The 21,752-nt window shown below is 35.5% G+C and overlaps 1 protein-coding gene and 3 pseudogenes across 1 annotated transcript; 2 read left to right on the forward strand and 2 right to left on the reverse strand.

Annotated features, from left to right (window-relative positions):
• The first annotated feature begins 822 nt into the window (after positions 1-822).
• Positions 823-1,728, forward strand: LOC148943062 (phosphatidylinositol N-acetylglucosaminyltransferase subunit C-like; annotated as a pseudogene).
• A 126-nt stretch (positions 1,729-1,854) lies between these two features.
• On the forward strand, positions 1,855-15,628 carry LOC148943063 (uncharacterized; annotated as a pseudogene).
• A 2,014-nt stretch (positions 15,629-17,642) lies between these two features.
• LOC148943064 (putative Golgi SNAP receptor complex member 2) lies at positions 17,643-19,701 on the reverse strand (annotated as a pseudogene).
• A 572-nt stretch (positions 19,702-20,273) lies between these two features.
• On the reverse strand, positions 20,274-21,272 carry LOC148943065 (putative Golgi SNAP receptor complex member 2). Its single transcript, XM_089102429.1, has 2 exons — positions 20,755-21,272; positions 20,274-20,436 (listed from the first exon to the last, which is right to left on the reverse strand). The coding sequence occupies exons 1-2, from the start codon at positions 21,270-21,272 to the stop codon at positions 20,274-20,276; spliced, it is 681 nt and encodes a 226-aa protein (XP_088958555.1).
• Between the last annotated feature and the right edge of the window lie 480 nt (positions 21,273-21,752).

The raw sequence follows: 21,752 nt of genomic DNA on the forward strand, positions 1-21,752 counted from the left end.
TGGAATCACCATAGCCGAAACTCGCATTTAAGACAATTACAGTCCCCCCCCTTTAGCAACAAGGAAAATCACTTTCCCTGGTAAACAGTGACGTGTCTTGTTTTTTCTGTTTTCTATTGTTGTTTTTTCTTGTCAGCAAAGACCCAGTCGTAGAGTAGCCGAAGTTTTTTGTTATAATACATCTATCAAAATAATCCAGTGCTTGTGACGGGATTCAATAAGGTTTGAAGTTGTCAATGAAAGGTATTAGTAGAAGACAATTTAAACACAAATCAGAAAAAAGCTAAGACAGTAGCAAAAACTGGGGTATCTTGATGAAAATAATACTTTTAAATTGTCATATATACAAAAATACAAAATTATATTTTTATTTGAAGTTATAGAGAACATACAGACATTTCTACTCGTTTTCTGTTTTAAAACTTTCCTTTTTTTAGTGAAGTTATCTGGTAATGCGAGGCTTCAATCTCAGCAGCTGAAAGGTTGGGCGAGGGGCTTGCGACCTTTTCCTGTAAAAAAGCCCCATCATCTAAAACGTTGACAAAAGTCAACATAAATGTGTCATCAGAAGTTCTGGAGAATATTTATTTTTTTTTATGTTGCTGTTTACTTTCGTTTGGATTCACAGCCGTATGATGTCATCAATGAAGAACAAAATGTTCTTTGACCCAATTAGTTTTTAGCTTTCTAATTTTTTAACAGAAATTTCAAAAAGTACCAAAATTATTGTATGTGATAGAAGAAACAAATAATTAAAAATTTTGAGAGAATAACCTGTTGGCTATATTCTTTTATTATATATATATTTTTTTTTTAGGTTTGGCAAATACCTTTTGATATTGCAGGAACAATAGTCGGTGGATAAGTTGCCGCTAACTTAACGATAAGCATAAAAAAATGATTGGTGAAGTGAGAGAAAGGACCGCTGGTGCGTCCAAAACTGTTTGGAAAAAAGTGCTCTATGAAGATTTTGGTGTTGCAGATAATTATACAGACAATACATTTCTACAGGATCTTAGGACTAACATCAATCTTAATCCAATTTCATTCAAACAAAGCATTTTTGGATCACTTAGAATCACTACATACCTATCAGTGGTATTCATATTTTTATCCGTATATTTTTTGCTGGAAAATGGTGCAATATCGGTAATTAATCTATCAGTGGTATCTTCTGCTATATATGTTACATTGACAATTTTATCATTTGTTAAAAATAGCTCCTCGATATCAGTAAGAGATAGTATTATATATTTAGGCATATCTTTTGCACTATCTGCGGTTTTCAAAACTTTGACTGAGTCAACTAGTACCGACAGTATTTACGCCATCTGTAGTCTCCTATTTCTATTATATTTGTTTTCTATTGATTAAGGTAAATCTTATGTTGTTGCATCAAAGCAGATTTCTTTAAGTACCTCCCTTTGTGCTGCGATTTGCCTAGCTTCTAGGCTTCCTAGTCACTATCATGTGTTTTTTCTTTTGACAATTGCCATTACTTGTTTTGCCATTTTTCCTCATGTATATGCTTTGTCGAATTATTCAGAAATTGTTGGTGGTATGTTAATTTTTTTATCCCTGTTGTGTCTACATTATGCTGACTCCCAACTGTTTGTTCTAGGAGTTGTTGCCTTTATTTTACTAAATCTTGTTCTGCCTTATTTGTTTGTGAAATTTCAGAAGTTTAAGACTAATATTTATGGCCCATGGGATGAACCTGTCATATAAGGAATAAGGACCTCTACAACGCTGGGTCCGCCAAAATTTTGAGAAACAATAAATTAGAGGTTTCAGGTTAAGACTTGGGTTAGTGTGAGACGGTAAAGACTTAGGATAAAAAGTGATCAAAAACTCATGAAAATAATTGTAAGCTTAATAATGGTAGCAACATTATTCACTCCGGTTGTCCAAAGTCTACGGGATGAAAAGCCATTTGATGAAAAAGCCATTGATGAATTGAAAAAATGTCTAAAAACTAAAATACTTCCAAAACTCGACTAATTGTAAAGGCAATCCAAAGAGTGAGTGTGTTTGTTATACAAACTTTAACCAGGCAACAAATGCAACTGTTGCCTGTGGAAAATTGAACGGAAAAATCATTAATAAATAGAAGAATAACCCAAAGAGATTATGCCGTTGTGAAGGTGTTTTTCTATGGTATGTCACAAGAAGAGAAGCAAGCGAAATTTGTAAAAAAGCAAACGGTAAACTTACAGGTTCCTCTGGAAAGTCTGAGAAGAATAGTGTTGAAGTTTTCTTTGAACATCTGAGCAACAAATATCCAATAAGGCAATATATAAAAATCATACGAAATTGAATTTGGATGAAAACTATTCCACATATGTTGACTGGTCGAAAGCAAAAGCCAGAATCAGTATATATTCAGCGAAAGAAAACGAGACTATGCCGTTTGTTTGTGAATTCTAAGTAACCGATGATCTGAAGTACTTAAAGCAATCGCCCTTAAAAATATATAATACTCGTGATATACAGTACCCTTATGATTGTATGGCGAATAGCCAGGGAAGTTGTTCTTGTATAACAGCTTTGCAACATCCCAAATCAAAAGAAGAAGCAGAAAAATATTGTAAAGAGGCGAAAGGGACACTTGCTAGTAAAGTTTCAATAGAAGACTTCAAATACATTTTTATAAAAATATATGGAAACATATAACAAAAATATGGAAACATATGTGATACGTCTGAATTCTATATTGGAGATGGAAGGTACATAAATATTAACTGGTCAGAAGACTGCAAAAAACCTTCTCCAAAAGTAAAAAAAGCTCCAAAAGTAAATGAAATGATGGAAACACCGGAAATGATGGAGTCGCCTTTCCTTTGTGAAATATCTGTGACAGATAAATTAGAGTTTGTAGATACAGATAAATTAAGGCTGTGTAAACTGAATAAAATACAAAAACCTTATAACTGTCTTGGAGGTTCAAACAGCAAATGCCTTTGCATGACTGTATTACAGGATCCTAAATCAAGAGAAAAAGCAATACAATTTTGTGGAGATTCAAATGGTAATTCATCTACGGGGTCTCCTTATGATATTAAAAGAATGCTTAAGCACATATTGGCTTTAAATGGTAACAGCATAAAAAGTCATGATCAATTCTTTGTTGGGAATGAAAAGTAAGTAGACGTTGATTGGTCAAAAGAGCTTGACTTCGTAGTAACTATTAACAATTTAACAGCTTAAATAAAAAACAAAACTCTGATTTTCCTCTGCGACTTTCCCATTGATGACAGTATTGATCTTATAGACTCAGATGAATTGAAACAGTGTGAAACTAAGCAAATTCAAAAGATATATGACTGTTTTGATAAAACTAGTGGAACATGCCCGTGCATGACAACTTTTTTAAAACCATTATCAAGAAAAGAAGCGTCTGCCAAATGTATAAGTTCATCAGGTAGGCTGAGTAAAATGTCTAACCTTAAAGGTTATTTTGGGCATTTGAAGGCTGAGAACTCGGATAAAATAAAAAAAATATACTAGATTTAGTTTGGGTGATGACAAGGTTGCAAAAGTCGACTGGTCAAATGATGCTGAAAGCAAGGTAGAATGTTTGGCTGTAGCAAACAAAACAGGTTCAGAGCATTCAAGTTTTATGTGTGACTTCCCAATAATTCCCAAGGAAATGAAAGATTTTAACAGCGAGAAGATTCAAACTGCATATAATTGTGTCAGGAATTCTAGGGGCTCCTGCCCATGCATGACCATATTCTTGGAGCCAAGAACAAAAGAAGAAGGTGCTGAATTTTGCGAATTAGAAGGTGTTCCCTGGTGTTCTCAATTATGTGATAAGACGAACTTCCAAAATTAACAACACCATAAAGCAGGGTAATAAATTCATTGTTGGAGGAAACCAATACGTAGGTGTCACCCATGCTGAAGACGAAAAAAGAATAACTTATCAAAATTTAAAATCTGAAACCAACCAGGCGCAATTTCCTTTCATTTGTAACCTAGATACAAAGGATGGTAAAGACAGAATAAATTTTGAGCATCTAAAAAGCAGTGAAAATAATAAAACACAAATGCATTATATTTGTCTTGGTAATTCAAGGGAGAAGTGTTCTTGTGTGACAGCTTTACTTTTTCCAGCGTCAAATCGAGAAGCCGTAGATTCCTGTCGTAAAGCTGACGGTACACTCATTGAAGGATCAGTATCGGCACTGAAGAAATTTTTCAGGCATTTACAGGTTAATAATGCTGAAACTATTAAAGACTTTACCATATTCACTCTTAAAGGAGACAAATACGCAGACTTCAATTGGTCAAAGAACTTGGACACTGGAGTATCTATTATAGATGCAGCAAGTACCACAGATGCTTTTATTTGCGACATACCCATAAAAGACGACGTTAAGCACATTGACCTCAAGGATTTAAGATCTTGCAAAATCGAAAAGATACAAAAGCTTTACAACTGTTCTGAAAAAACGAGTGGAATATGTACGTGTATAACAGCCTTTCAACAAACCCACTCAAGAAATAAAGCATCAGAAACCTATAAAAACATAGGTGGGGAATTTACTAAGGGTATTAAAACTGACCTAGAAGATTTTCTAAACTATTTAAAAGACAAAAATGGTTACGGTGTAAAGGAGAATACTAAGTTTGCTATTGATGGGAATAAGCACATCGATATAGAATGGCCAAAGGAATCAAAAGTCAAAATAGCTATTAACGAGGACGATGCACACATCTCTGAGTCGAATTTTCTTTGTAATATATACATACCTTCTAAGGAACTAAAAGGTTTTAAAAATGAAAAAATACAGAGTCCCTATAAGTGTATCGGAAAAACTAGCGGGCAATGCGCATGCATGACAGTTTTCCAACTACCTATATATAGAGAACAAGCCACTGAAATATACGGAAAAGATGGCACTAAGCTAAGCGAAGGCTCTTTATGTAGATATAAATTACCTTCCGAAGTTTCTGATTTTCCCAGGACCGGTGTTGTGAGAACAGGATTCTTGAATTGTAAACGTTTTTTTAGTTCGCAAGATGATCTTGTCGATGTACTTCATAAGCTCTCTTTTCATGTCGTTGGATTCTGTGAGACTTTTCTTATAGATCCGGCTCCTCATATTGCTTTTCCTGGATATCAATTTACTTTCAAAACCCGACTGACAAGGCGCCAAGGTGGTTTGGCAGTATTAGTTAAAGATGGCATCTCTTTTCGACGCCTTGTAAATCTAGAAGGTTCTCATGAGGAAATGCTTTTTGAAGTAATGGTAACTGAAATTAGTCTTGGAAAAAATGATATAGTTTTTTGCGTAGTATACCGACCTCCTTCTTCTCCAGTCAAGTCTTTCCTCTCTAAACTCCATGATTTTTTGCATCAACCTCATTTTCAAAATAAAGATGTTATCCTCTCCGGAGATTTCAACATTGATCTTCTAGAAGCTTCAAATAAAGCTTCTGTTGATTTATTGTCTTCTTGCTTTTCTGCATATCTGCTTCCTACTTGCCTGATACCTACAAAAATTTCACCTAGTTCTGCTTCTCTCATTTATAATATTTTTACATCCTTACCAATTAAGGCAAATTTTGTTGTTTTAAGCGATATATCGGATCATTTCCTGCTGGTTTCAGATTTAGCTTTTACTTATAAAATACCGCAGGTAAGTAGGGAACGTCAAGTACGGTTAATAAATAAAATAACATTAAAGCACCTGAATGAAAGCCTTGGTCTATTGGATTGGCAGGATGTAATATCCACGGAGGATACAGATGTGGCAACTGATACTTTCCTAAGAAATTTTAATTGCTGCCTTGATTCTAGTTGCCCATTTGTTACGAAGAAAATGTGCAGAGAAAAATTTCCTATAAGGCCGTGGATTACGTCTGGAATTTTGATATCAGTTAATAAAAAAAAAACAATTATTTAAAAAGCAGTTAATGAATCCAACTGATCATAACATTAAAAACTTTTAAATCTTCAAAAATAAATTAAACGCACTGATACGATTGCAGAAACATAGGTATTATAAAGAGTCTTTCGAAGAAGCTCAAAATTCTCCTCGCAAAACGTGGTCTTTAATTAATTCTATTATAAAAAAACAAAGGAATTCTAAGTTGCCTGAAGTTAGTAGTTTAGAAAATGTATTGACTACTAACAAATTGAAGAAAGTGGCTGATGTTTTGAATACTTATTTCGCTAGTATAGGAGAGAAAATTGTTTCATCGGTAATGAACCAGTTTGATTCACGGTGTAATAAACATTTTTCTTCATACCTTCCATCTCCTCAAAGTAATTCAATTTTTCTTGCGCCTATTTCTCGGTCTGAAATAACAAAAATAGTGTGTGATCTAAATCCAGGTAATTCAGCGGGAATTGACGGGTCTAGCTCTATAATTGTTAAAGAAATATTGTCTGCAGTAATTTTGCCATTACAGCATATAATTAATCTTTCATTTCAGAATGGAGTTTTCCCGTCTGCTTTTAAAGAAGCAAGGATAATTCCGCGTCAAAAAGGTGACTCTCCTGAAAACCCATCAAATTACCGCCCTATTTTTATTTTGTCAGCATTTTCTAAAATATTTGAGAAGGCAATTCATAAGAGGATCTATGACTTTCTTAAATCGTTTAATTTTTTCACGAATTCCCGGTTTGGTTTTAGGTCCGGACACAATACTGAGCATTGACATATTATCAATATATAAGTGTGATGTATCATTAAGCACATGTTTATTTATTTAATATTTGAGTAACTAAGCCCTACAGTTTGTTCTTTACTTAACTGTCCACTAGAGTTCATTCTTTACTAACACAATTTATGATGAACGACATTAATCCTGTATGTAACAGATTACTAAAAAGAAAAAGTTACATAAAGCTCAGTCCGAGCTTTTTTTGTAGCAAAACTGTCTGAGCTTGTAACAAACCTAGACAGTTAAACCCAGGACACAAACACACTCGCCAAAATATATAAGTTAAACACATTCACCTAAATACTTTTCAACCGATATTTAATTAAATTTTCGCTTGCACAACTGTCATAGCTTATGAATGGGTTCACTCACTTTACACTCTAGGCCAGACAAACCTAAAACCTCATAGGTTTTGGACGCTTATTTTCCTTGCAATTCCAGGCTACTTGTTGGTCCATCTAATAAGAAAAGGAACCTATAAGTTACTTGCCTGGCACTCACTTAGGTGGCTTTCCAAAAACTAACATGCAAGTATTTGTCCAATAAGAGATTTTTACTTACTCCTGCCGTTTACCCTTGTCAAAAAGCCAAACACTTGCAAAACTGTAGATTTAACTTTTTACCTGCAAATTCAGGGGATTTGTTTGCTATCGGTCAATCCTCTGACAAGGTATTCCCCCTTTAGACTACAAGTGGTTAGCCCTATTAGGCTTAGGTTTCACATATTCACCGCCTGTCAGTCCAAGCGAATTCAATTCCAGAAGTCCAGTGGGCATTATCCAGCACGCATCAATCCAAAATATATCCTATCTTTTATCCCTTATTCCTATGACTATCTTACCTTGAATCTACCCTAGCAATGACATATGTATGGATGATAGATTGATTTATTTATCAATGATTGAAATAGCATCATTTTTTATCCAATCCTAAAAGGCTCTTATCCCAAATTTGCCTCTCTATCACTCGGACTATGTGTCTCGGCTTTTTCTACAACTAGCAAAATTCTTGATTTTCAACGCAAAATAAACGGACTCATTCGAGTCCGTTTATTTACTTCTACAGAGTGTGCTTCTTCTCCTGACACTATTTTTAGGAGTTGAGGGCCATTGCACTTCTTAGTATTGCACTTGATCGTCACTTGGTCGCAATATACCACTGCAACTCGGGTTTTGAGCTGCACCTGCTGCCTCAATTGTACATGGAGCATTTGTATTAGTTATACCTAAAGCTGTTGGCGTAGTTGTACCTGCAGATGTTGGCTTATTTGTTTTTGAAACAGAAAGAAAATACTCACAAAATTTAAAAAGGACTGACCGAATTCGATGACGTTCAGACGTGGTTAAAAAACTTCCTTAGTGGCACCAGAAAAAAAAACACACGAGGATTAAAAAACGAGCTATAAAGCTGACCAAGCGTTTTTTTGTCAAATTGACCATTAACTCTAGAATAACATCCATAGGACTTTCTCAACTTCACTCTTAAAACATTTATTGTTAATGACCTTGTTGTTCGAATTGATGTCCCGAAGGCAAGTCCAAGCTACTTGAGTGAAGCAGAGGCGGAAATTGAATCAGGGCTAACCTAAATTTTTGAATCGGGAGGGTGATGACCACAATAAACGAGGAATTCAGTTAGTAGAAGCGACTGACAGCCTGATGTCAGACAACTGTTTCAAATCGTATGTGCCCTTTTTCAAGTTTTTATTTCAAAGATTTCAATAAAAACCTTATATGCCCCCAGGGCATAACTTATAATCCTTGCCCTGAGGGTTTTGGGGGACTATCCTCTTCAAAAACATATTTTCTATCTGAAAATCAACAACGCTGAACAAAATGGCTATCTAAAAATTTTGATTGGATGTTTTTGAGGGCATGACTCTGAACAAAATGGCTATCTCAACATTTTTAATGGATGGTATTGGGGGAATGAGGGGCGTGGAGGGGGGGGGCTATTTTTCCTCCAATAACTTTTGACATTTAAAAAGGCCACTAGCCCTTTGAATTTCCAATCGAATGAGGCTTTTTTGAAGCCTTTTTCTAGCTCGAAAGCTGGCGTGAATAGAACAGTAGTGGTAGACAATATGTGTCTCCTTATGTCGCTCTGAAAAACAAAGAACACTCTTTAGTATCATTTGCCGTCCCCAGCATCCCTTCAATTTTCTGTATTTTTTCTTCCTATAATTTACCCAGCTTCATCTCACGGGCCAATGTCACTCCAAGTGTTTTCGCCTTTTCTAATATCGCTATCCAAAGCTCTTGCATCATTTCTTCCCTATTTTCTGATTCAGGCATTGGTAAGAGATTGCTTTTCCCTTGTGGACTTTTATCCTAAAAGTCCTTTTATACCAATCAAGTCCTTGTAGAACTACCTATACATCTTTGACACTTGATAGGGTAAAAGTTGCGTCATCTATAAACCCCAGGGCCTTTAAGCATATATCCTTACGGAGATGTAAACCGTATGTATACAGTCTTCTACGTACTTGAACAAAGGATCAATGTATATATCAAAGAAGTAAGTCGAAGCCGGGTCACCCTGTCTCAACGATATCTCCAAGTCAATCCTTCTTGTAAGCAAGCTATTTACATTTATGACAGCTACTGGTTTTTGATAAAGAGTTTTGAGCATATGAACAAAATCCTCATGAAAACCATACTTTAAAATCATCAGACAATAAAATTTCCCTGTCAACCGAATCATATGCTTTCTCAACATCCACACTTAAGAAATAAGCAAGTTTCCACACTTCATTTTTCTTTCGGGTCACCTCATCTCTCCTATATAATACATCTCCTAGAACGATCAAAATATGCTGTGCTTTTCTTCCTTTTATCCCCCCGAACCGGTAGCTTCCTAGTATATGTGACATTATTTATCCTAATCTTTGTGTTAGGACTAGGTATGCAATCTTGTAGTCGCAGCAAAGCAAGGAGATGGGTCTCCAATGGCGTAGATCAGATCGTTCTCCCTTTTTGTGTAAAAGGGATATTACTGCCTCCTCTTCAGGGTACCCCTCAGTGATAAAAGCGTTAACGACTTTTTCATAAAAATCTCACATTTCTTCCCATAGCTCAAAATAAAACTCGTAGCTCAGTCCGTCTATACTGGACTTTTTCTTTTTAGCTTTCCTTAAAACTAGTTCAATTTCTTCTTTCGAGACAGGGCTCCTTAAATTTTCATTTTCCTCCTCGCTTACCATACGGCTCGTTTGGTATTCATTAAAATATTTTCGTCCCTCTTCACCTTCCGTCTCCTTTCTTTTAAACAACCCCTTGAACCACTATGTCATTGATTCACCCACTTCTTTTTGCTCTTCTACTACTTTTCCATCTTCCCTTTCTCCTTTCCTTAGGCTATTTTCTTCTGTTTTACTTCTTGTTTTAACTACAGAAGCTTGGTTTACCTGGTCTGATGCAAACATTTCTGCTATTCGATTCTGAGTTTTCCATCTCTCATACTCTCTGTGCTCGAGATCTTTTATTGCTCTCTTAATTTGCTCATATTCAAGCCATATGCACTCTCCCTCTTCTAAATCTTTCTTTAGGTCGTTTGACACTCTGTATAAATATCTTTTACTTGGATTTCTTTGGCGTTCTGACTCTTTTTCTTTATCGTGCAGGAATACTTCTATTTTTTTTTAAATTCAACCAAAATTGCAGTAGGTGACTCGATTCTTGGTAACTGGCCAGAAGTCTTCTTACTTCTTTTTTTATTTCTTCTTTATCATATCCCTGGCAGGAACTAATATCCATTCGCCAAAAAGGTCGCTTCATGGGTAGCAAAATATTTTCCATATCCTCTAGCTTTATGTCTACCAGTAGTGCACAGTGGTCGGAGAAAGGCAAGGCGATATTTTCTGTATTTTATTTTTTCCATTCCATCTTTCCAACCATACACCCTGTTGATCCTCATGCTGCTCCTTTTTTATTCTCGTGAAACCCCTCTCCATTCTGATTTCTTGCCAAACATTTACAAGTTTCCATGTTTTTACCACTTCTTTAAGTTCGATGGTAATCTTCCTTTTAATATTATTTCGGCTCGAACTCAAAATGACTTTTTCTTCTTAAACACAGTTAAAGTCGCCAAATAGCAATAGCGGGCCAGTTCTTAAATATCGTAGAAGAGAGTTTTGTATTACCAACTGTCTTTCTCTTGCTTCATTTGTGCCTGAAGGTAAATGCACATTTACAAAACCGCTCCTTTCCAGAAAACTCTGCTCGCTTCACCATCCTTTTGAAAACACAGTGTTCCTCTTATATCTTTAAATCTTTCGTTCACTATTTATGCTGTGTCAGGTCGGAGTCCTCCAGCAATGTAGTGGAATCCCTGTGTTTCAATATTTCTTATCTTTACTGTATCTGATTCTTGGAGACACAGTATATCAATTTTCTGCTTTACAATAAAATCTAAAACTAAACTCTGTCATTTTTCCTGTTTTATCTCGTTAACGTTCAGCGTCGTAAATCTCATTTATTTTTGTCCGGGTTTCTTCCGCTTCTTTTGCAGCACACTTCTTGCAGTCTTATTTTCGTTTGTTTTTCACTTGTAGTTGACGATAAAGATAGGCTTCCTAATGTTCGTTTGGAGGATTGGGTTGATTTTGCCTCTTGCTCCTTAAATCCTCTAAGACTACTCAAGGGGTTGATGCCCCTTCTCTCCTTCCCCCCTACCTCAGCTCTTTTCGAACTTTCTCCCTCAGGCTCTGTCATTTCCTTTTCTTTCACAATAGCTACTTCTCGCTCTTTTTTCCGAGTTTTTTCTTGTGCTTTCGAGTTTCCTGTGAGAGTCTTGTCCGTTTCTGATGAGCCTGTCGCCCCCAGTACCAGGCTCACCGCTTCTTAGGACTCAAATTTGCCAGCTGTTCATCTAGAGAGCTTGCAATTTTTGTGGGCCTGTAAACCAGACATTAGAGTTTCTGCCGGTTTCCGAGGACTGATCTGTGAGCACTACGCTTGGATTTCTACTTCGTCTATTGGGTTTTTTTTTATTGGGCATAATAGGGCTTCATGACCCTCCTGATGACAAATGTAACAAATCTTATGCTGACCATCGTAGAAAACCTGCATTTTATCCTCTGTTAAAATCTTTTTGGACGGTGGGATCGCTACCTCTAAATATATCAGGGCTGTTCCCTTCCCGTTAAAAACAGGTATAAAACCATCCCCTTGAAAAGTTTTCCTTCTAACAATCACCACAAGCCCATAACCTTGCAGTGCTGTTATTATATCATGGTCGGTTTCTTCTCCCAGAATTCATTTGAGATGGCTCACGTACGGGCGTTTTCCATTTTTATCTACAAAACTGGATACCTTTCATTTTGAAAAATAATTTTAAATTACATTGCCCTTAGTCTTTGAACCCATTCTTCTGCCAGTACAGGGCTTTGCGTCGTTACTCGCACTATACCAAACCTATTTGCATCATCCCCGTCAATCGCGTCTACGTTTTGTGCATTCAGGCCAATTGACATCAGGAATCGGTGGATATTCGAATGCGGTAGTTCTTTCAGTAAATTCTTAGACATTGCACTGAAATAGAACTTAATCGTTTTTCTTGCCATTTCCTTTTTCCCCTTTTTCTTATAATGAAAGTTAAGACAGGATTTGACGGACAAAAAATACCCAAAGTTAAATAAATCCGCACCCATTTTCCCAATGTAGACATTGTAGAAGATGGTGGAGTTTCTCATACAAATGTCAGCCGTCGTAAGAAGCAGGAGCCAAGGGGGCAGAAAAGACGATTGCTCAGAGTGAGGAGCTTTTTATATTATTTAACTTTTTTTTCCTGTATAAACCAATTTGTAGAAATTATCGCTCTATTTTTAGATTGTAAAAACTGTGCTGTAAGTTTCTTGTACGGGAAAGTAATAAGTGTAGTTCTTTTTTTCTAAGGTATAAAGGCTAGACTAGGTTTCATGGTAATTTTTATAGGTGGGGATCTAAGGACACCCTCCTGCACCTCACATGACAGTAAGAATACTTTTAAGTAGATGCTTAACAAATAAATTTCGAAACCATGAGTGTAAGAGTCATTATGGAGTGATTAGTCAGTGCCCATGTCCTGGTGACAGTATTGAAATACTAGCTAATGGTGAAAAAATAACAGTTAATTTATTAGTCCTATAAGACTGAAAGTAGAAAATATGATGCTTTAGTTTGAAAGAAAAGATACCAGGAATGTCCTTTGACAACCTGGATACAGATAGTGATTTTTGCTTTAGTCCAAAATCATCTTCAGCATCCCGTGAAGGTTTCGACCTAATAACTTTAGCTCTTCCAGAGATATTGGGGATAATACCATCTGATGAAAGGATGCGCATAATGCGTTTTGATGAAGCTTAACATTCCCGATTCCCTCATGAATGATCATGGTTGTGGGAGTATTATCAGCGAGCACACTCTGAAAATAAATTTTTAGAGCATTCCACTGCAAAAGCAACCTCTTTACAACTTGCTCCGTTGCTAGCCAGCGTGTCTTCGATGGCTTAAGTATCCCGTGTTTGGCAACTTCTACTAACTTGTGACACTCGGTAAATTCACTTTTCCTTCCTTTTGGGGATATAAGCGACAAAATTGTACGCGTTCTGAGCAAATTGTACTATTTCAGGATCTAGAATATCGGAAGCACTGGCCAAATACAGAGTGAAAGAATGGCAAATGCACCCGAAAATGGTGATCCACGGCACATCTTTTTTTACAAGCGCAGACAGACCCGCTTGTTTACCAAGCATTACACTTGCATTATCAGACGCAAAACCAATTAGGTTGACTAGAGGGATATCTCAATCGCGCATAGCTTTCCTGTATAGCCATTTCGTACTTACCTTGGTGAGGGCAAAAGCAGGGGCAGATTTTTTGTTTTTGGGCATGGATGAAACATTAAAACTGGTCAAAAGAAATCACATTCCAGTCGTTTTGAATTTTTTAAGGACTTCTTCATCACGTCAGCTGATCCAGCTGAGCTTGAGCTGGGGCACCATCTATGGCAAGAGATATAAGAATAGTGAGACACCATGTCCACTAACCCATTTTGGCAGGTCGTAAAGATTGGTTTTCTGAGTGAAGCCAATTCAATACCATATGAATAAAAATCCATATTTTCTTTAAAAAAATCAATGTTTTTAATTGAAAAATCGATGGAAATACATGGTATTTCCAAAATCCCTGTCAAGAGTTGAAAAATCTATGTTTTCATGGATAAATCTATGGCGGTGGCAATCCTGAGTGCTGGTAAACAGGATGCACATACATTTGATCCTCTCCTTTGATATATGGTTAATACTATTTGCAATTATTATAATATTATTCATTATTGTGATACAATTATGCCCTCACTCTGTTTAAATAGTAGTTTTAATATGTTTTGTCTGAATGTGTGTGGGATAAGAGATAAGAGGGATAGTCTAAAATATTATTTATGGTCAGATAATTCTTGTCTTTTTGATATAATCGGCTTAGAAGAAACGTGGTTATCACAGAGTAAGAAGTCACAGTTTAAAATGTGCATGATTATACTGCTGTTTATTTCCCTAAAACGGTAACAAAGAGCTCACGGGCTATTTCGTTGTTTAAAAAAAGCTGATATTGAATCTAGTAGATGGGCTGACCCGTGTTTACACCAGTGGTGTCTAATAGTGGGACAGCTTATCTTCTTGTCTTTGATCTGAAAAGCCAGTTTGCATGTGCTACTGTTTGTTTTTCTTATAAGCCCCCTCCTTTTCCAACACATCTGTTGTGTAATTGGTTTGATTTAACACACCTTTTCCAACACATCTTTACTGTAATTTGCTTGATAGGCTTTCTTCTATGGGGACCTCCTCTAAAAAACATTTTGTGTTTTGGAAGTTTTAATTTTAATAAGCTAGTTGTTGGATTAAGTGATGATCGTGACCATCTTTTTTATGTATTTTCTTCTTTAGGGAATTGGCCTTCAATTTTTTTTTCTTTTCGTGTTGAAACTATAAGAAATTCTGCCACTTTAATGCATAATATCTTCATGTCTCTTTCGAGAAAGGGGAGTGCAATTGTATGACTTCTTTAAATCATCCAGTATCAAAAGAAGATGCTGCTGAGATTTGTATGCAATTGCATAAAGGTAAGCTAAATAAAGAATTCATGTCTTCACAATTCCATATCTTCAAAAGGTTTTTAAGGAACTCTAGGGATAAAAATGGTGACATGATCAAAGAACAAACGAAATATTTCGTTGGAAATGATAAATACGCTGTCGTAGATTGGTCCAAAGATTTAGAAAGTGGCATAACTGTAAAAGATATAACAAGTGAAACAACCAAAATTTCTTTACTTTGCGTTTCTCTTATTCAAGACAATATAAAGTTCATCGACTATACAGAACTCAAGGACTGCGAGAACAGAAAAAAAATCAAAAATCTTATAACTGCGTTGGAAATGTTAGAGAAAATTGCCTTTGCATGACAGCACTGCTTAATCAAACATCAAGAAAAGAAGCTGCTGAAATTTGCGAGAAATTAAATGGATCACTTAGTAGCGCCTCTTTAGATATCATTAAAAGACATATGCTGCATTTAAAAGAAAATAATGATGAAAGTATTAAAGAATACACTAAATTTATTATAAATGGTGGCAGATACGTAGATGTTGACTGGTCGAAAGAAGTGGAAACCAGCACAATTATTTTGGAAACAAAAGATAAAACAAAAAACATGGCTTTCTTTTGTGAAGTAAGCATACGAGACAATTTAAGGTATATAGATTTCAAGGAAGCAAAGTTCAAGGATTGTAAAATTGAGAAAATAAAACATGCTTATAATTGTGTTGGGAAGGGGGAAGGGGCAAGGGGGAAATCCTCTTGTTTGACCGCATTTCTAACTCCTAAAACTAAAAGTGAAGCTTCTGAAATTTGCAGAAAGGCTGATGGTATGCTACTTAAAGGGTCTCATTTTATCAACAATTTTGTCAACCATTTGTAAAATAAAAAAAGTGATAGTATTGAAGTAAATACCAAATTTAGGATAGGAAATGGCCAGTATGTAGATTTTTGGGGGTCAGAAAAACCTCACGACTCAATGGATAAAGAAGACAGAGAAAATCTGAAGTTGTTCTGTGAAATAAATGATGTCGATGAATTAGATGACGATTACATCTCTACGATAGTTGTAAATATGACACAATTCTCGAAACTGTGTCCAAAATATGACACAAATAGAGTCGATTCCAATGAATTTCATTTGTGAATCACTAAATTGTACACAAATGGGAACCACAACGGAAGATTGAATCCAAAATCCGTTTACACTTAAAGAAACAATTAGTACGGTTGAGAAACAAATAATTCATACAACAGACATACCAAGCCAAAGCCGTACTCTCGTGCCATGGGCTAAGAAAGATAAGAAAATTTTTACACTTTCAGTAAATGATCAAATAAAGGAAATAGAAAATTTTTTAGTTTCTCTCGATAGAGACCTTGCAAGCACATATGACCCTAAACTTCTATCAATAGTACGAGAAACTCGACAAGATATTCAAATTGCTTTGAGTAGCCTCAAAGAGAGACTGGAAAGGGAAAAATTGGGTAGGTTCCGATCTGATGTTAAGAAGCAAAACGCGGAAAAGCTAATTTTGGTGACAAAGCTTAAAAAAGCAGCTGAATCATTTGTTGACTACAGGCTACATCGATCAAAATTTAAAAAAAAAAAATTTTAGTCGTCATATTTTTTTCTTTCTTATTTCAGTTATTGCAGGTGTTGATTTTTCACTTTTGTGTTTCATTTTCGGACACTAATTTAATAATAACAATAATATTTTATCGTTACCCTAAATACAAGAATTAATACCCTAAAAAAAATTTTTGGTGTATTTTTTGTTATTATTTAAAAAACCCACCTTCATCTCATTCAGTGATGATAACTTTAAGAAAAAATTACTTTAAACCTTAAACGTCCCCTACACTCTTTTTTAAAACGATTAAATTGCAGCCGAGCCGGACCCACTTCATACCACCTTATGCAGCAAAAATAAAACAATTTTATTTAAAACGAATAAAAACAAATAAAAAATAAAACAATTTATCAGAAACTTTTCCGTTTACGTTCCATGATAGAATCGAAGTTGAACACAGCATTATTTCCAAATCTGTTTTAGCAGAGACTGAGCTATGGGACACTTGTAGCTATAGCAGGGATGATAAGTAGATTTACATAGTGCCTATTTTTTCGGTCTAGAATAGGGACCAAACTGAACAAATAGAAGAGTTCTTGCACGTGCCAGAAATATGCCCATAGGCTTGACATTTGTAGCACCTTGGAGGAAGAAATAAAAACTCTGAAACCTAAATTTTCTCGAAACCAATCGCTGGCGGATTCGCTATCGCATTCATTAAATCAGTTTTTGACTCGAACTGCAACCTGAACGAGCGGGAGTGACCAATTTGCTTGGCAACAATGCAATTAGGAATTAGGGTTCGTATATCATCATAGAAAATCAACCAGGACGCCTCTAATGATCCCGAAGTAGGCACTACTTTTAATCTTGGCCTCGACGTTTGGGCTACCGCTCGCAAGAGGCTGTAGCAAAGCTTCTGCATCTGCTTTTGAGGCAGTGACGACACGCCAGTTTACTTCATTTGGCTTTAGCTCGACAATTTTATCACAAAAATTCCCACATACCTTTCTAAGAAATTCGTTTCTGAGAACAGGCTTGTCTAGGTCACGAGGAGGATTTTTCACTATAACTGCATACGATGACTTTTCAGGATCATCTATAGTTTGGGCCACGGAGGATATATCTAAATTCTTACGATTCATAAAGGCATCTAACCGTTTAAGATTTGGGTCATTTGTCTAGTAAGAACGGCGGACACTTCGCCATGAACATAGGGGACCTCAGCAGGTTCTACAATGACAAACGTCGGAAGATAAATATTTTTCTTATCGCAGTCCTCAAAGACTCGAATAATTTCAATCACGTTGTCATTTTTTTTTTTCAGAAATATACAATCAGAAGAATGAGAAAAACAAAAACAAGAATGCAGCCAACGAATGAATGTCATGAGCAATTGTCATGTCCTGATCGCTTCTCTTTTCTATTAATCTAACTACGGTAGACCCCATTCCAATGGAATTGGCAGCATCTAGGGCACGTAACTTGATCTCTTTTATAGTAACTTTCTGGGTTCTCAAGGTTAAAACCATGGCCTGTGAAGCTTCGATCATGCTGTGGAGATTCGACTTAGTCCTATCAACTGATTGTCGGTATTCTAGCTACGCATCTACATTGAGCCTAATTTCTTCAGGCTTGTGTCGGGCTAAAGAACTTTCCTCCAAAAGACTTGCTCTTTCTTGCTGTCTTCTTCTTTCTTTGATCTCACCATCCAAGTTCATCAGATCTGTCCAGTATTTTTGCGTGTTTTCTTTGGCAGCAAAACAATTACGCATATTAGAAGCCGCAATATCCATTCGGTCATATAATCTTCTCAATTCAGACACTTTCTGTGAAGTTACACGAGTGGCTGGCAGCTCTGATAGGGTGAATAATCCTCTGAGCTACATATAGAGAGCCTCAAACTTCTGCGCAAAATCCTCAAAATTCCTTTTGACATTATTTATCTAAGGGAAGGAACAGCAAATCTTGTGTTGAAGGTTTAAAATTGAAGGTATGAAGTAATAAATGAAACTAATTACACATTTTCTGGTATTTTTCTAGTTTTGATTAAAAAATTAAAACTATTGCTTAGATATCATAATTATTTTTGCAGTTTGCACAATAACTTTAGCAATCCTGAACTGAGAACTTAAACAATCCTGAAGTGAAAACTAAATTAAAATAAATTATATTGACGACGGACAAACGTTTATAAATATTACACTCAGTTATTACTTCTTATATGAAGTAATAAGTGAAACTAATTACACATTTTTTGGTATTTTTCTAGTTTTGCTTAAAAAATTTAAACTATTGCTCAGACACCATAATTATTTTTGCAGTTTACATAATAACTTTAGCGATCCTGAACTGAGAACTAAAATAAAAAAATGTTCTCAGAAATGTTTGACACAGGTTGACGAAAATGTTTTTTCGTCAACTGGCAACTTCTATAAAAATTATTGTAGAATTTGATTAATTTGTTCGATATGTTTCTCTTCTGTTTCTTACGAGAAAAATCAATCCCTTTGTTTCTTTTCAACATATTCTAAACAGTGACCTTGTCAATGTGATTTCTACGATACAAATCATTACTCCTGTATTTGTTTCTTTGTTTCCAAGAGACTGATTTGATGTAATTATAATTATACTCTTCATTAGCTCTGTATTTGATGTTTCTCAGGATTGATGCAGCCTAGATAGTATTCAGGCGAAAAGCCACATCATTTTTGTTTGTCCTTCATATGTTCTGATGATAATTTAATGTAAATTTTGACAATACTCTTCATTATCTCTATGATTGATTTTCACCGGATTGATCTACAGTTGATTGTATTCAAGGGATAACCTCATCATTTCTGAATTTGATGTAAGAAAAAAGTTACCACAGTTAGCTGAAATACTCTTTTTAAAACTTTGTAGCCAACCCCTTTTGCCCAAATATTTTAGGAATTAATTTTGCATCAATATTATTAAAGTTATTTCCGTAATAAAGATTTGATTTTCCATAACATGAGTAGGAAAAACCAGAAATCTCTTTTTAATTTTTCAAAATCTAAGCAGGTACTCTCCTCCTCTCCCACCCCCCCCCCACCTCCCTAATCTGGGGCCACCGAGAAAGTATCTTCTCAGATTGGAAGTTTCTGGAACCAGTTTTCTTTTAAGTTGATTCCAGTAGTCCGTATCAATTTGTAAAATATACTGCAGGAGTACGTTTTTTTAGTTCAAGCATAACACCATAAATCCTGGAAAACTTCCCAATGAAAACACTTTGCTTTTCTTCTAATACGTATACGTTCTAATCAATGCGTGGTAACAACCTCATTCAAAGTGACAAAAGAATAAACAATGATAAACATGCCAAATTCAAAACTTACCAGGCTTTAATATCTGTGCGCATAAAAGATTATGCAAAATCCAAAATACAAGAAAACTGAAAAATTGTGTTTTGGATCTGGTCGATATGCATGATAAAAATAAGTTTCCTCTAAGAACTCCCATCCATAAAAATTATAATAGGAAGCAGTGAATGAGAGAAAAGTGACAATAGTCATTAGCAGAAACTTTGATTGCCTTCTATTCACTGTTAAAATACAATTTCCCAGTGCAAAGTATATTAGAGGAGAATAAGTGAGAGGATATATCTTAAAGTGGATAGCCAGCCCATGGAAAAAGCCAGCTAACGAATACTCCTCTCGCTTCCAAAAGTACACACTACACAGCACTAAAAAAAACGATAACAGACTCAGAGCTTCCTCTTGTGGATATAGCTATAACCACAGTATTGTAAAGCCATATTAACGCACTGATTAGCCGATATTCTGGATACCTTACGGATTTAAAAATAAGCCATGAAATTACTATGTCAAATATAACAAATAAAATCTTTCCACATGCATTACTTATTTACACATTGGCTGTTAGGATTTGTGAAAGCAAGGGGGTATATCGATAAGTTTCCTGTTTGTATGGTCACTCTCCCATTGTAATGTACTTGGCTGCACCTGTGTAAATAACATAATCAATATCCGTATACTTTGGTTCAATATAAATGTCATGGATATAGCTCCATAATATGAGGAGAATGCGCACTAAAAGCCCATAAAATAAATGGATGAGTAACTGATCCTGCTTAAGCAGGCGCTCTACCGTTTTTGACATCTTCTTTTCTCCAAAAAAAAGAGGTTTTACCAGCTTGCAATAATCAAGGGTTCATAATTTTCTTTTTTACTTCACCCTTTCGTTAAAACCGCAATAAGTACACTTGTATACCACTACAATTTTATTAAGGGATTAATTTAAAAACCACTAAAAGAATTACTGCATTTTACATACCTATATCTAAATTCTTTTATAATGTTAAAAATAACAATTACTACTACAGTGTTATAGAAAAAGGTAGCTTATCGTAAAATATTGATTCTTGTAATCATGTATTTCTTATATTATTATCTTTCTCTTTTCTATTAATCTAATTACGGTAGACCCCATTCCAATGGAATTGGCAGCATCTAGGGCACGTAACTTGATTCCTTTTATAGTAACTCTCTGGGTTCTCAAGGTTGAAACCATGGCCTGTGAAGCTTCGATCATGCTGTCGAGATTCGACTTAGTCCTATCAACTGATTGTCGGTATTCTAGCTCAGCATCTACATTGAGCCTAATTTCTTCAGGCTTGCGTCGGGCTAAAGAACTTTCCTCCAAAAGACTTGCTCTTTCTTGCTGTCTTCTTCTTTCTTTGATCTCACCATCCAAGTTCATCAGATCTGTCCAGTATTTTCGCGTCTTTTCTTTGGCAGCAAAACGATTAGGCATATTAGAAGCCGCAATATCCAGTCGGTCATATAATCTTCTCAATTCAGAAACTTTCTGTGAAGTTACATGAGTGGCTGGCAGCTCTGATAGGGTGACTAATCCTCTGAGCTCCATATAGAGAGCCTCAAACTTCTGCGCAAAATCCTCAAAATTCATTTTGATATTATGTATCTAAAGGAAGGAACAGCAAATCACGTGTTGAAGGTTTAAAATTGAAGGTATGAAGTAATAGGTGAAACAAATTACACATTTTCTGGTATTTTTCTAGTTTTGATTAAAAAATTAAAACTATTTACCCTAATTATTTTTGCAGTTTGCATAATAACTTTAGCGATCCTGTTTTACTTTCCCCATCTCGTTAAGGTGTACATGAATTGGTCACTGGTTTTGAAGTCACACACAGGTTCGTCATTTCGGGGCAAGAGAAGGGTACTGCCTGATTTCAAGAATTTGCTTATCTGAACTTTCTATTTTACATAATAAAATTATTTTAATGATCAGTTCGCCTACAATTTTCAAGTCCATAGGAAAATATATCGAAAGTATACTTTCTTATAACAAGTTCGAAATTCGTTATTTTAGGCTCTTTCTACTAGCGCTGCATTTTATGATGAGAATTTTTACAAATTAACAATT

Source organism: Artemia sp. Qi Xiang Cuo, chromosome 16, assembly GCF_049724085.1.
Source record: "Artemia sp. Qi Xiang Cuo chromosome 16, ASM4972408v1, whole genome shotgun sequence".
NCBI lineage: Eukaryota > Metazoa > Arthropoda > Branchiopoda > Anostraca > Artemiidae > Artemia > Artemia sp. Qi Xiang Cuo.

Excerpts from the sequence above, each read along its gene's own strand:
- LOC148943065 (XM_089102429.1), bottom strand. The coding sequence starts at position 21,272 with ATGAATTTTGAGGATTTTGCGCAGAAGTTTGAGGCTCTCTATATGGAG. Across the intron at positions 20,437-20,754 it reads AGATTAATAGAAAAGAGAAA|TAAGCAGGATCAGTTACTCA; the intron begins GATAATAATATA and ends AGAGCGCCTGCT.